At 38.0% G+C, this 13,638-nt stretch overlaps 1 protein-coding gene across 5 annotated transcripts in view; it reads left to right on the forward strand.

Moving 5' to 3' along the window:
• FYB1 (FYN binding protein 1) overlaps positions 1-13,638 on the forward strand; it is a 70,289-nt gene that overhangs the window by 26,630 nt on the left and 30,021 nt on the right. For all 5 annotated transcript variants that reach the window (XM_083818431.1, XM_083818432.1, XM_083818434.1 and 2 more), the window contains exon 2: positions 1,644-2,793. In XM_083818431.1, coding sequence (XP_083674557.1) covers positions 1,644-2,793 — 1,150 coding nt within the window. The remainder of the gene's footprint in view (positions 1-1,643; positions 2,794-13,638) is intronic.

Raw genomic sequence — 13,638 nt, forward strand, 5'->3', positions numbered from 1 at the left:
CAAAAGAGATAAAAAAGGTGCTCTGGGGATAGGTTTCATCTTGTTTTGGCTTCTTGTCTTGTAAGTAACTTTGCCATGCAATACAGTTTGGAAAGACTGAATTTTTTTGGTGATATTGAAAGACTAGGAAATTTAACTTTATATTGCAGAAGTCATGGGTAAAACTACTACAATGTACTGGACAATTCATAACATGATACAATCAAACAGGAGGCAAAAGGAGCAGACGACCACAATTCATAAGCTCTTGTTAATGAAGTGTGTTTTTTTTTAAAAAAAAAAAAAATTACTGAACATTCAATGAAACTGTACTGAGTGAAGACATAGTACATTTTTCTACCTCCTTCTAAAATTTTTTTTCAGAACCTTCTGTATTATACTTGGTAGTGATACTCTGTGTTTCCAAACAAATGATTCAGAGCCCCTCCTAGTTATAGCATCCCTGCTTCATATTGTCTTATATTTTGACTTCCCCACACAAAACAGATCCCACTGAGTACAAGCTGTGAATCAGTTATGTCTCTGTATCCACAGTACCTGCAACTCTGCCAACAATGTCTGCTGGCAAAGGACCCCCCTGCTGCTGAGGACACTCGGAGGCCAAGAGTGGCCCCAGCCGAGTGTGGTTGGACCAGCTCACTATACTTTGCCCAGGTCCTTCATTGCACTGTGTTATAATTTCACTGAATCAAACTGTGTTGAGCTTTTTTTCTCAGTTCATATTTAAGGCTGATCTTGAACAGTAATGAATAGATCTGACCAATTAAGATATTTTCAAGCGAAACTGTGTTTTAGTCACCTGTTAAACAATTGGGTAAAAGTTCACTTTTTTTTTTCTTTTTTTTTCTTTTTTTTTTTTTCCAAGAGATTAAATATCTTTGACAGTATTTGTGCTTACTGATTGTCATTTCTTCCTATTCTTCTCCATGCATTTTCACTTTCCACCTGACCACACACAGTTTTTGTCAGATACAGAATGTAGAACAGAAACAAGGACAAAGCTTGTCAAAAGGGGTAGGGAGATTGCGGAGGGGGGTGGGGTGGGAGTGTGTAGAGAGCAGAAGGAAATATAATTGCTGAGAAGGGAAAGAAAAACTGACACCCAATCCCCCCAAACCAGAAGACTTTCTGTTTTCACAAGGGAGCTTTCAGTTCTTCAAAGATCTGATGGGATTAACACTAGTCTGGTATATAGCCTAGGTTCCAGCACAGTCTACACCTCTCACTGTAGGAGACTCACAATTTTTTAGGGATGTTTTAATTTTGAAGTAGTAGATATTTTCGCATATTTTTCAGGTGTTCACTTCCCTATTCCAGAAATAAAAAAAATTATAGTATGAACTACCGTAGTATGAACCATACTACTATATAGTAGGAAGGAGCTGAATGACCACTCTCTAAAGGCATTTTAGAGTGAAAATTTACCTAGAGTGAAAATTTTAGATTACATAACCATAGCAATGATCTAACAAAATATTCAGCTTCTCTAACACTACAGGAAGATGTGCTACAATATCTGCACAGCCAATCAGCAGTACTACAAGCCTCAGACCAGGAAACTCTTTAAAGTACAGTATGTGTGAACATTGCAACTGAGACTTTCTCATTGCTGCTGTTTCTTTTTTATTTTTCTATGCTGATAGGACAGCAAAGCAGATGTGAAGGCACTCATGGCGAAATTTAACGCGGGTAACAACCCCTCAGAGGATGTTTCTGGTAACAGTCGACCCTTCAAAATTGCAGGACAACCTCTCCATTCAGGATTACAGACAAGGAAAGCAGCACTTGAGAAATTTGCAAGTCAAGGAAATGCGACTTCTCCTTCAGGACCCAGTACCTTTCACAAACCTGTTCATCCTAAGACTCCTCTGGGGGTCAAGCCTTCAGCTGATGATAAGACAGAAAAGGATCCAAAGCCCCCATATTTGAAACCAGTGGCACAAAGGTTTGGGGTTCAGCTTCAGACAACTAACAGGGAAAATGATGGAAAAACTGGATGCACTAAACCCCCTACCAAAATCAGTGACTTGGCAAAAGAAGAGCCAAAGCCTCTGTATCCAAAACCTGCAGGGAACAAGCCTCTTAGCACTGCTCCTCATGAGAAAGAAAAAAGACCTCTGGGAACAAAACCAAATTCGAATTTTGAACCACAGGAGAGTGAGGCAAAACCAGTATTCTCAAAAGTAGCTGGAGTTAAGGAAAAGTTCATGTCTGCATCACAAGAAAATGAGCCCAAGCCTCCTTCCTCTAAACCAGCTCTTGCACAGAAACCTTCTCTAAACCATGAGGTCTCCCACAGTGAAGACACTTCAAGTAAAAATGCGCTTCTGCATAAAGGACTAGGAGGTCCTAGACCAAAAATACATTCTTTTAAAGCTGCAAAGGAAGCAGATGAAAATAGTAACTGTGCTGCAGAAACTGCAAGCAGTCATTTTGCTAACATGGCTCTGAAACCTACTGGCCACTGGTCCAGCTCATCTCAAGGCACCCCCAAAAATGTGGATGAAAAGACTGAAGAAAAAGGAGTGAGTGCTGCCAGGAATATCTTTCTCAACAAAATCAGCCAGGAAGAATCTGGTTCATCTCCTCCCAAGTTCCGTAAGATGAGCACAGTGTTTGCTGCAGGAAAGTCACTGGGTGGGTCAGAAGAAAAGGAGGATGGGGACAAGAGCTCAGGAGTCCCGAAAAGGAAAGCCTTGCCCCCACTGTTCAAGTTGGGCCAGCCCCCGCAAAAACCCTGCCGACCACCCAGCGTGGACCTGGAAAAGTTCCAGAAGAGCATCCCAAAGGACAGTGAGTCCTCTCTGTTCTTTCTTTCATGAGTATTTCTTTTTAACCCATTTAGCACTCAATTTATTTCAGGTGGAATCCTCCCTTCTGTTCAGAAATAACACAGGACTTCTGCATCTGACATCCCCTTAAAGCCTTAATCTATGCTTATATCTCTTCTGTACAGGGCAGAAATTAAAATTATATTCTCTCTCCCTCAGCAACACAGAGTGTAGGAGGAATGTTTTCTGTGTTTAGTTCATTTGTTTTTCAAAACCTTTAAAAGTAGCTATTACTTGTAGCAGAGAGTTTAAGTATTTTTCTCAACAGACACTTAAGTCCTGACTTCCTATAAACGAGGTGTTGATGTTAGTGTCTTGTTCTCTTATGAATTTCCTGGGCACAGTCTGATGGCTATCAAAATGATAGTAAACCTGTAGTAACCACACCTTTTTTTTTTCTTTTTTTTGTTTTGCTTTTCACAATGACTAACCACACATCCTTATAATCTGCTCTGTTTTATAGTATGTTCAGAAAGTTAGAACACTATGCTGTAACAGAATGAAGGGTTCCCAGGTACAGCTGCATGGATTTCATACTCGGATCTGAATCCAGACTCTATAAGCATCTTCTGCACTTAGTGTTTTCTGTTAGATTTATGTGATTTCAGTTGCATGGAAGTTTGTAGCACCTGAGGCTCTGCCTCACTGTTCTTATGAAGAAATAAGCCACTCAACTTTCTGCTGGTTGTAGTCCAGGCATGAATATTAAGGTTTATTACAGGCTTTCTGTAAAACTTGAGGTGGTTTTGTGTGTGATGAGAACATCTGTGAATATATTTGAAATATCTGGGAGTATACACATTTGTGTGAAAAAAAAATGGAATTTCTGTGACTCTACTCACACAAAAAGTATGGTTCAGCAGGTTCCTTTCATCCCATAGGACAAGTTGCCACAAATATAAGCTGTTTCTGAGGTATTCAAAATACGTCCTTGAAAATCTGAGGTTATTAGATAAAAATATAGTTTCCTAAAGTTAGACGCAGAAATCCACTATCTCCTCCTTGAAGAAGAGATGAGTTTTTCAGATGTTCTGTGTGTCCTTAATTTTCCCTTATATCACCTGTTAAAACATTTGGGTCAAGATTTTCCGCCAGTGCATTTTAGGCATTGTTTGATAATTTTAAAAAGCTAAAATCAGCTACTCTTACCTCCAGCTGGAGTAGGTGATGCCATTTGTCATGTTTCTATTACAATTTTCAGGGTACATGAAGGAAGCTTTCTGTTTTTTCTTATAATGCCAGGCACTGGGAACTGTGATTGCATATGAAACTGATCATATTTTACAATCAAAGTTTTAAGGTGTACGGGTACAGGTGAATGCAGTGCATCTGAGAGAAGCAATGACAGAAACAAAAAATGTATTTTTCTGTTACATTTTATTATTATTATTTTATTTCTGGGTTTTTCTTAGTACACTGTTACCTGCACAGAGATTATGACGCAAAGTGTATATCCAGTCCTCACATATATTTTTTTAGCTCAAGTCATTTTAACTAGTTGGGTCCTGCAACAATTTGTGTCAGGTGAAACACACAGCTAAGTAGTTTCTGATAGTGAGGGGCATTTCACAGTACCTACATTAGTCTGCCTTAAGCATCTCTCTTAGATTAATTAAACAGATCAAACTTAAACTCAAATTTCCAATATAGTGAGTGAGAAAGGGAGGAGCCCAATGATGTGTTTCAGGGCATTTAGGTTAGATGCCTGATAGAGCTGAGAATAGATGCTCTAAAATACTCCACCCTGTGCATGTGCAATGCATCAGGTACAGTTATGTAATTTACTTGATACAGAATTTGTCCTTGTTGTCTTCTGTACTTAGAATGCAACACTGCTTGTGTTTCAGCAGTTTTGCAATACACATAAGAGTAAGCTTCCTGAGACAAAAGACGTTACAAGGTGTTATGACCAGATGAAAAGGCTCAGAGCTGTGTTTCTGTGAACACAAAAAGTCACACCAAAAGCAGAGTGTGCGTGAAACTATATATTCTATTATTATTTTCTCCTACTCAAAAATGAGGAGCATATCAATAACATAAAATGTGCTGTCTTGTCAAGTTTATATTCCATTTTTCCCCTCTCTCTCTGTATGAGGAATTGTTCTCACAAATGCGTGAACAGGGCCAGGTCCTCGAATGGTATAAATTTGTTTCTCTCTTTTAAACGAGGTATGTCAATTTATAACAATTTGAGCAGTCATCCCTTCTTCACAAAGCACTGTTCATCATGACTGTCCTTACTCTAGTGCCCAGAAAAGGTTCAAAATGGAATGATAGCATTTTCAGCAAAGGACAACAGCAAATGTTTTGATTAAACTAAAGCAATATGAGCTTTGCTAGTTAGAACACTGAGAAATCCTGACCAAGGCTGAATCACTCAGAAGTGCAATTATTTTAAAAACATATTTGTTAATTTTATTTTAAGTAATTAATGGAGAAAATATCTTGTTATCTTATTATTCAACTTTTTTTTTAATTTTATTATTATTATTTTCTGCTGCCCATGCAGGTATAGTCACAATACATTTTTCACTCTCTTTTTAAAATTGAAGGTTAGAAATATTTATTCCACACATTTCAAATGAACTGGTTGTGCGAAAGGGGCTATAAGGATAACACCAGAATTTTTGTTGAAAGGAGAATCTCCAGTTGTCACTAACCAGTACTAGGACAGCCACCAGTCTGGGTGAGTTGCAATGGGGAGAGGGACAAAAGATGGAGCTACCCAACGTGGTGGCACAGGTTGTTCTCCAAATATGTTAGAAGATACATACTCAACTTAATACACACACAACTAAACAGAACTGAGTGGTCAGCGATGGTCTTCTCTACTTCACACTCTGAGTCAGGGCAAGAATGAAAGATTTTGAAACCACATCAATATGAAGCTGTTCATACTGGCCTTGAGCTTTAGCCTTCCCCTGAAGAGTTGGTATGTAGACCTTGATGTTATGCTTGGCTTTAGTTAATGAAGCTTATTTCTTTGTGGCCAGAACTTTATGTAGAACAGTTTTGGTGGCGAGACCTTATGTTCTAGCCTAAATCTGAACAACCTTGTTTTCAACTCGACAACGTTTTTCATCACTGCTGGGTTTCTTGGAACATTAAACTCGAATGACAACACATACCTGCTTTGGAAAGGCAGTTAAACTGAATGGCTTTCTATCTTTCTTTTCTTTTCTTTTTTTTTTTTCTTTAGCTGTCATTTCAAGAGTGAAAGTCATGCCAGGGAGATGACACCCCCGCAGCACAAATTCTTTCTGCTCATTACTTTGTCCTGATAAACAGAAGTTTGCCATAGTTGCTTTATTTTCTGCTGTGATTCAGGGCCTGAGTAAAAAGAACAAGCAAATGGAGAAGGCTTTCCCATCCAGCAACATGGGATTCTGAGATCTAACCATCTGGGATAATGGGTCTTTTGGTTGTTGTGGTGGTGGTTTTGTTTTGGTTTGTTTTTTTGATCTGTACTAGGGTCAAAGTTTTGTGGTGTCCTTTGTGAAGAGAAGAGCTTCACACATGGCAGTTGATATAATTGTGTTAGGGACATGTGCCTGGGGTTCAGGAAACCTTGCATTGCCTGATTGGAACCCAGAGTTTGATGCTGGAAAAACCTTACATGCTGGAGGCTGAAGCGCTCACCTCAAATGCAGCAGCCTTATTCTTTTGTGAGGGAAGATTTAAATTGTCCTGTGTAAATACTAAGGTTTGCTTTGTTTTTGATTTGAAATGTTAATCTCATCCTGAAAAAGTTTTCCTGATAACACCCCTGCAGATACAAGTGTGTTGCTGAGGAAATGCTGACTGTCAGTTTGTTGCTACATTCCAGTGAAGACAGGTTTTAATGAATTCCTGTCTCGGCCTGTGAATACATGGCACCCTGGAAAATGTTACGTTTCCTCTGGGAACAGCGACAGGACCCGAGGGAACGGCATGGAGCTGGGAGAGGGGAGGGTCAGGCTGGGGGTTAGGGAAAGGTTCTGCACAGAGACAGTGGTCGGGCACTGGGACAGGCTCCCCAGGGCTGTGGTCATGGCACTGAGCTGCCAGAGTTCAAGTGTTTGGACAATGCTCTCAGACACAGGGTTTGGTTTTTGGGTGCTCCTGTACGGAACCAGGAGTTGGACTCAATGATCCTGCAGGTCCCTTCCAACTTGGGATATTCTGTGATTCTTTGATTCTGAATTCTTGTGTTACGTTCCTCTAAAGCTATTCTCCTGAGAGTAGATCAAGCTTACATCAACTTGAAATCAATGGGCTGCATGTGCTTTCTAGATTCAGAAGATAATACTAATGATGACATTAATAACATACACCCAAAGTTCAAACAGGCCTTTGTTAGGGGAAAAAAAATAAATAAATAAAAGAAGAGAAACAAAGTCATTTTGCTGACACCTTTCCATGTGAGGCCACAACCACACTATTGCTTTCAGAGAACTGCACCTGGGCTGACTTCAGTGTGCTTGTGTGGGTACAGATGGCCAGCCACACAAAGTCCGTTGAAGGCTCAGAGTACCCAGTGCTCTGAATTCTTCTAGGAAGATTTCAAGCCGTGGTGGGAGAAAGGAAAGGAAACTGTACTGAATCAAGGAGGAAAGAATACATGCAAAACAATTCTCACAGTTTATGGTATGGGTTGCAGTAGTGCCTGCAGCCCCTCTTGAGGGTCTATCCCAAGATGTATTGTGTACCCTGACAGTGACATGACTTTTTTGAGTTAGATAAGACATAAAGAGAGAACAGAGGAATTAAAATTTGAAGTGTGAAGTACAACAAAAATAGAACAGCACTGTTGGCAAAGTAATTAACAAACAAGCACTGCTCCTGTGGAAAGTAAGCGTTTAACTGTTTTTGCAAAGCCCCTTATAACCAACCAATTGTTGCCCTTATTTGATGGCAAGATGAAACAAAAACTTCCAATGTTATAAAGAATAGGGGATTTTTTTTTATCACAGGATGTCACTGCTATTTACGGTAGAATCAGTACTTAAAAGGTCACTGGAGGTTTTCTTTCTTTACTTCGGTGTCAGGTTGGATAAAGTTACACAACAGCTCAGTTATAAGATGTAAGGGGATAATACAAATTGTAATTTGAGATACATAATCTGTTCAGATGGAACTAAAACTAGGTGATATCAAACAATGCAGCTTAGGGTGGAGTGGTGGTAGTGATGTGTAATGATGTGATGCCTCTGCACATGGGAACTATAGCATGCCATAAAACCTTGTACAACTCAGAGAAGTGTCAAAAGATCAGAATAGCATGATAATTATGTGCAAATTAATGTCTGGATTTTGATATACATAGTTGAAATGTTGAATTCTGAACTATACCAAAAATATTTACTAAAGTAAGAATATTCTTGGCGATGTTAAGACCTTCAAGATCTTTTCCCTAGTCTTTTCTTAGATTTCATAATGTTAATGTCTACTGTTATGAATCCATCACAGATTTGCCTGAAAACTATGGAAGTGAACTTGAAATTATGATCATGCAGGTCTGCCATGAATGTAACTTTGCTAGATCTGCTTGGAATAAGAAAAAAAAAAAATTGGACTAGTATTTGCATGTAGTTTATTGTGGAAACTAAGTTAAAAACTCTCCAGCTTTCCTCTAAGGACATTTTTCTCTTGCTGTCTCTGTAAATGGGAGAATGCAAAGGATTCTTTCAGCAACATTTAACTGAAATATATTAAATGGCTAGGAAACAGAAGAATCAATTTTTGAAGTTCGTAGATCATGGATCTTCACCTAAATGTCTCCATTTTTGTTTGTGACACTTTATGTGGTATACTCATTACCTTTCATACGATTAGGCTGTGGTAAAATTAACAGTAAGATATAGACAGTATATATCATAGTATGAATGGCAAGCACATAATTGTATTTTTCTCATGTATGCACTTACAGTTTATGTATGCATTGTAGAGTCATTTCTGCAGTTGACTGTGCTAAATCTTATAGAGTCAGCTATAATTATTCCTGACCTGAGACTTCAGTATCTAAGATGCATAATTTAAGATTCTGAGGATAAACCAATGCAGCTATTGATTCTATTGAGGAAACGTAATCATCACTTAATAACAATTCCAAATACACATTAACAGTGTGATTCAAATTGTTTTGAGGTCATTTCTGTTTTGAATCAAAGTATATACTTAATATATACTCTGAATTGGTGTGGAAATTGCTAAGGACTGAATGAAACTAAATGATGTGTTGTGATGAATCCAGTGTCCACCCTCAAGCAGGGTCAGTGCTGGGTGAGCTCAACACAATGCCTTTAGGATTATACCACATACAAAAAAAAAGAGTCTTTATGGAAGAGTATTCAGAATACAACTTATAAAGGACAGTTGCTAAGGAAACAAGAAAAAGACAGCTAGAACGTCTTTTATCATAGAAAGTATCAAAGAAAATGGAAACTGCTAGACAGAAAAACAGTAAAACCAACGGAACCAAATAATTCTCTTTAAGTTATGTTTTCTTTTTTTCAGTTTTTGAAATCTTTTTATTTCCTAGACCTATTTGGTTCACATGAGGAAACACTTTTGATGAACCTTCATCATTTGGTTGCATTACGTAGGTAATGGTAGACAAGTTATTATGCTGTAACAAAGCCATGAGTATTCTGAAACATGTCTGTATCCCAGAAAAGTATGAGAATATAAATTATGTTAACAATTTTAAGTGAGAGAAGAATGATATGAACTGGCTGGAAGTTCCCCCACTTATTATGTTGGTATGTATTTTGCTCAAAATCTGCTTTATAACTATTTGTAGCAATTAAGTATATCAAAAATATCACATTAATTCATAGGCAGCTTTATGATAAAGCTGGAAATAGAGACTTTTTTTTTTTTTCCCCAGATATACAAAAATATGCATGTGGTCATGAAGCTTTGAACACGTCGCTGATACAATTATTGGAAAATGTGTTCTGAAGTGTAAAGTTCTCACGTTTAGCTAGACCCAAACAACTGCTTTGTATTCCATTTACATGAACATTTGGCATATACTTCTCATATCTTTGAACTCTGACATGTTCTGAAGTTTGTCTTTGGGCTGGAAAGTCTTAATTTCTTTGTATTGTTTTAATAATATTTCCCTGGAGGTTTGCAGATGTAAAGCAAAAGTAATATGTTCCATTCTATCCTGTTATTTTCTAGACCTGTTTTGGTTGACATGAAGAAATGTCTTCTATGAACCTTCATCATTTGATCATATTATGTAAGTCACAGTGCACAACTTAATAACTTTATCATAAAAGTTTGATTTTCTGCACTGCTGACCACTTCTGAGCTTTGAATTAAGTTTTTCAAAACAACTTTCTCAAAAGCACAGAATACGTTTCCTAGTTCCATCGTAGAGAAATATTTGTTTTCCTGTATGTGGCAGAGGGCTAATTAGTATTATTTCTCTTTTTTTGGAACATTGGTTGTAGCACTCAGAGTGAGAATTGGGGTCAAATATGCTTTTCTACAATCCTTCCTTGAAAAAAAAAAAAATCAGACATAAAGCAGTTATGTGCTGCTGTGAGAGTACTTAACAGCAGTTGATATTTATTTTATTAAATACCCAGTTTTAAAAGTGTTTTGGTTTATCTAAGTATCCTTCTAAGTATGAAAAAAAAGTGTAGTGTGTTTTCTTTTTTTTTTTTTTTTTTCCCCTTGCATGAGAAATAGCTTAATTAGGAAATGGTGTTTAACTTTAGCTGACTTGGTCTCTGTAAGGAACAGGAATTGAGTAGTTTTTTTTGTGTACATGTGAAAAACTTTTTGGTAATGTCTACAGTTATTCTTCTGAGCAATAATTTGTTCTATCCTGTCTACCACACTCCTAAATTCCCCCGATGGTGAAGTCACTAATAGAATAATGTGAAGATCTGAGTCTTAGTCCAAGCCCAATGTAAGGCCATGCAGACAAGAAGCACCTGTTATTTCAAGCAGCTGCAGCCAGTTTGAGGTGTGCTTTCACACACTGCTGTGTGTTTTCACACACACTGTGCTGCTTAAGCTGAAAGCAGCTGTTTATGTTTAAGGTGAGTGATAGATTCTGCAGTCCGGTTCTGCCAAATGGTATGTTCCAGGATATCAGTGTCAAAGAAAGGCACACAGATCTACTTTCTCTTAGATATTGCCAGGTTGGAGGTTTCAAAAACTGATGTCTGAGATAGGGGACAGTATCTGATTAACATTGATTCTATTGCTTCTTTGAAAATGTCCATCATTATATATTTAATCCAGCAATGGATTAACTTCGGCTAGCTGCCAGGTGCCCACACAGATGCTCTCTCAACCTCAGCAGAACAAGAGGAGAAAATGAGATGAAAGAGTTTATAGACTAAGATAATAACAGTGAGATTGTTCACCAGTTACTGTCGCAAGCAAAACAGACTCAGCATGAGGAAGATTAATTGAATTCACTGCCAATTAAAAATAGTGTAGGATACTAAGAAAAAAAGAAAAAAAAAAAAAAAAGCTAAAAACCTTTCCCGACCACCTTTCTTCCCAGGCTCAACTTCATTCCTGACTCTCCTACCTCCTCCCCACCCCGAGCAGTGCAGGGGGTTTGGGAATGGGAAATGGGGAATCAGAGCTGTGGTCAGTCCCTGATGCTTCGTCTCTGCCGCTCCTTCACGCTCACTCCCTGCCCCTGCTCCACGCAGGGTCCCTCCCATGGGTGCCGTCCTGCCCGAACTGAGCCTGCAGGGGCTGCCCACAGGCAGCAGCTCTTCAAGACCTGCTCCCACACGGCTCCGTACCACGGGGTCCATCCCCCAGGAGCAAACTGCTCCAGCACGGGTCCCCCACGGGCGGCAGCTCCCCCCAGACCCCCTGCTCCTGCGTGGGCTCCTCTCCACGGGCTGCAGCTCCGGCCCGGGGCCTGCTCCTGCGGGGGCTCTCCATGGGCCGCAGCGTAGATATTTGCTCCAACGTAGTGTTCCATGGGCTGTAGGGGAACAGCCTGCTCCACCATGGTCTTCTCCATATGGGCTGCAAGAGGACGTTCTCCCCTCCTTTTTCACAGACCTTGGTGTCAGATGAGTTATTTCTCTTGCATTTTTCTCCGTCCTCTCTCTCACTGCTGCTGCACAGAATTTTTTACCCTTTCTTAAATATGTCATCACAGAGGTTACGCAAGTATTTCTGATGGGCTCAACTTTGGCCAGTGGTGGCTTCCTTTTTGAGTTGGCTGGAACAGGTTGTCTTTGACACGGGGTAGCTCCTAGACTCTTCTCAGAGAGGCCACACCTGTAGCCCCCACCCACTGCCACCAAAACCTTGTTATGTAAACAAAATACAAAGCTTTCTTTGTATTGTTTCATATTTGTCCTTCTAAAGGCACACAGAAAACTTTTTACTAAGAATATTGATTTTTACTGCCAAGCATTTTCTTTTTATTAAATATTCTGTCAAGATCACAGAGAAAAGAAAAGAGAAAAGAAAGGGAAAAGAAAAGAAATTTAATTTTTTTTATTAAAAACAAGTCAAAACTAAACTGAAGACTCAGATTTTACATTTTTATGATATACTTTTGCAAATCTACTTTGACTTGAAAAACCAACATGAACTTCTATTTCTTCTCAAATTTTCAGAACAAGATCCTGTAGCATTTAATCAGATGTTGAAGAATGTGGCTGTTTGCATTTAATGCAGAATTATATATGGCCTTTCATTAAAACTGGCATGAGATCTTTTCTTGAGTGATACAGGCTTATAAACTTACATAGATCATATTCTGAAAGATGGTTACTTCTCATGCTTCAAATCTTTCATCTCCAATTTGAGATATCTCCAGTATCTTACATTTTTGAAAGATAATTTTCCTCAAGTTCTTTATATCTGGATTCCGAAAATCATATTAATTTAAAGTTTATTTAGTCATCCAAATATTTAATTGTAGGAATCAGCTAGTCATTCTCAAATACTTGGATAATAATTATTGAATTCTAAAGTAATAATTCAATACTGATAAAGACAAACAAAAATTGAAGCATTTCATAGTACAGATGTTAGGAAGCTTTGTGATAAAAAAAAAATGATATTCTAACAATTAGTATCCTAAACGATTCGTTTTATTAAAGGACATTTTTGATGTCATTAATTTCCACCCAAAACTCAACCTTCCTGAAATGTATGTATTTGAAACAATGATATTCCTTGTTTGCAGATCTTGAAGGGAAAAAGTGCAAAAATCCCTGGCTTTGAATGTGAGGTTTTGTAGCATGGGAATTTTTTATGCAATTGATTCATTATATAGACAATCAGTGTTTATATTCCTTTGACTAATTTTTAAATAGAACTGAATATTATATATGATGTAAGCATTTTCACATTGAACAATGGGTTGATGAAATTGTTAACCCCTTCATCAGTTGTTTATTTGGAAAACAAGTAGTCATATTTTAAGTAAATTTTTTCTAGCACATTTTCTTTTACTTGCTTTTGCATCCAAGTATTTAAAATATGAGTGGTTTACTGAAGATTTATTTTATACTATTGCTATCTTATGTCCTTCATCTCTGAATACTTCTCATTGTTTTTTTTTTTCCTGCGTAAGAAATGACTTCTATATGATATAAAAATAACTGGCTCGGGTTTGTAAATATTTCTCATTAAAATAATATGAAGAATTTAAAAGTAACCATGAAAGGTTTTTCATCAAGCAACAAAAAGTTTAATCTACAGTTCAAAGGAGAATCAATTTTGGTTCCCCTTTAGATAAGGATATGCTTCTGCATAAGATTACACATCGGTTGTTTGAAATCACTTTCCTCATGCCAATCAGCTCTGCCCAGAAAAAGCA

This window comes from Anser anser, assembly GCF_964211835.1.
Source record: "Anser anser genome assembly, chromosome: Z".
NCBI classification, from domain to species: Eukaryota; Metazoa; Chordata; class Aves; order Anseriformes; family Anatidae; genus Anser; species Anser anser.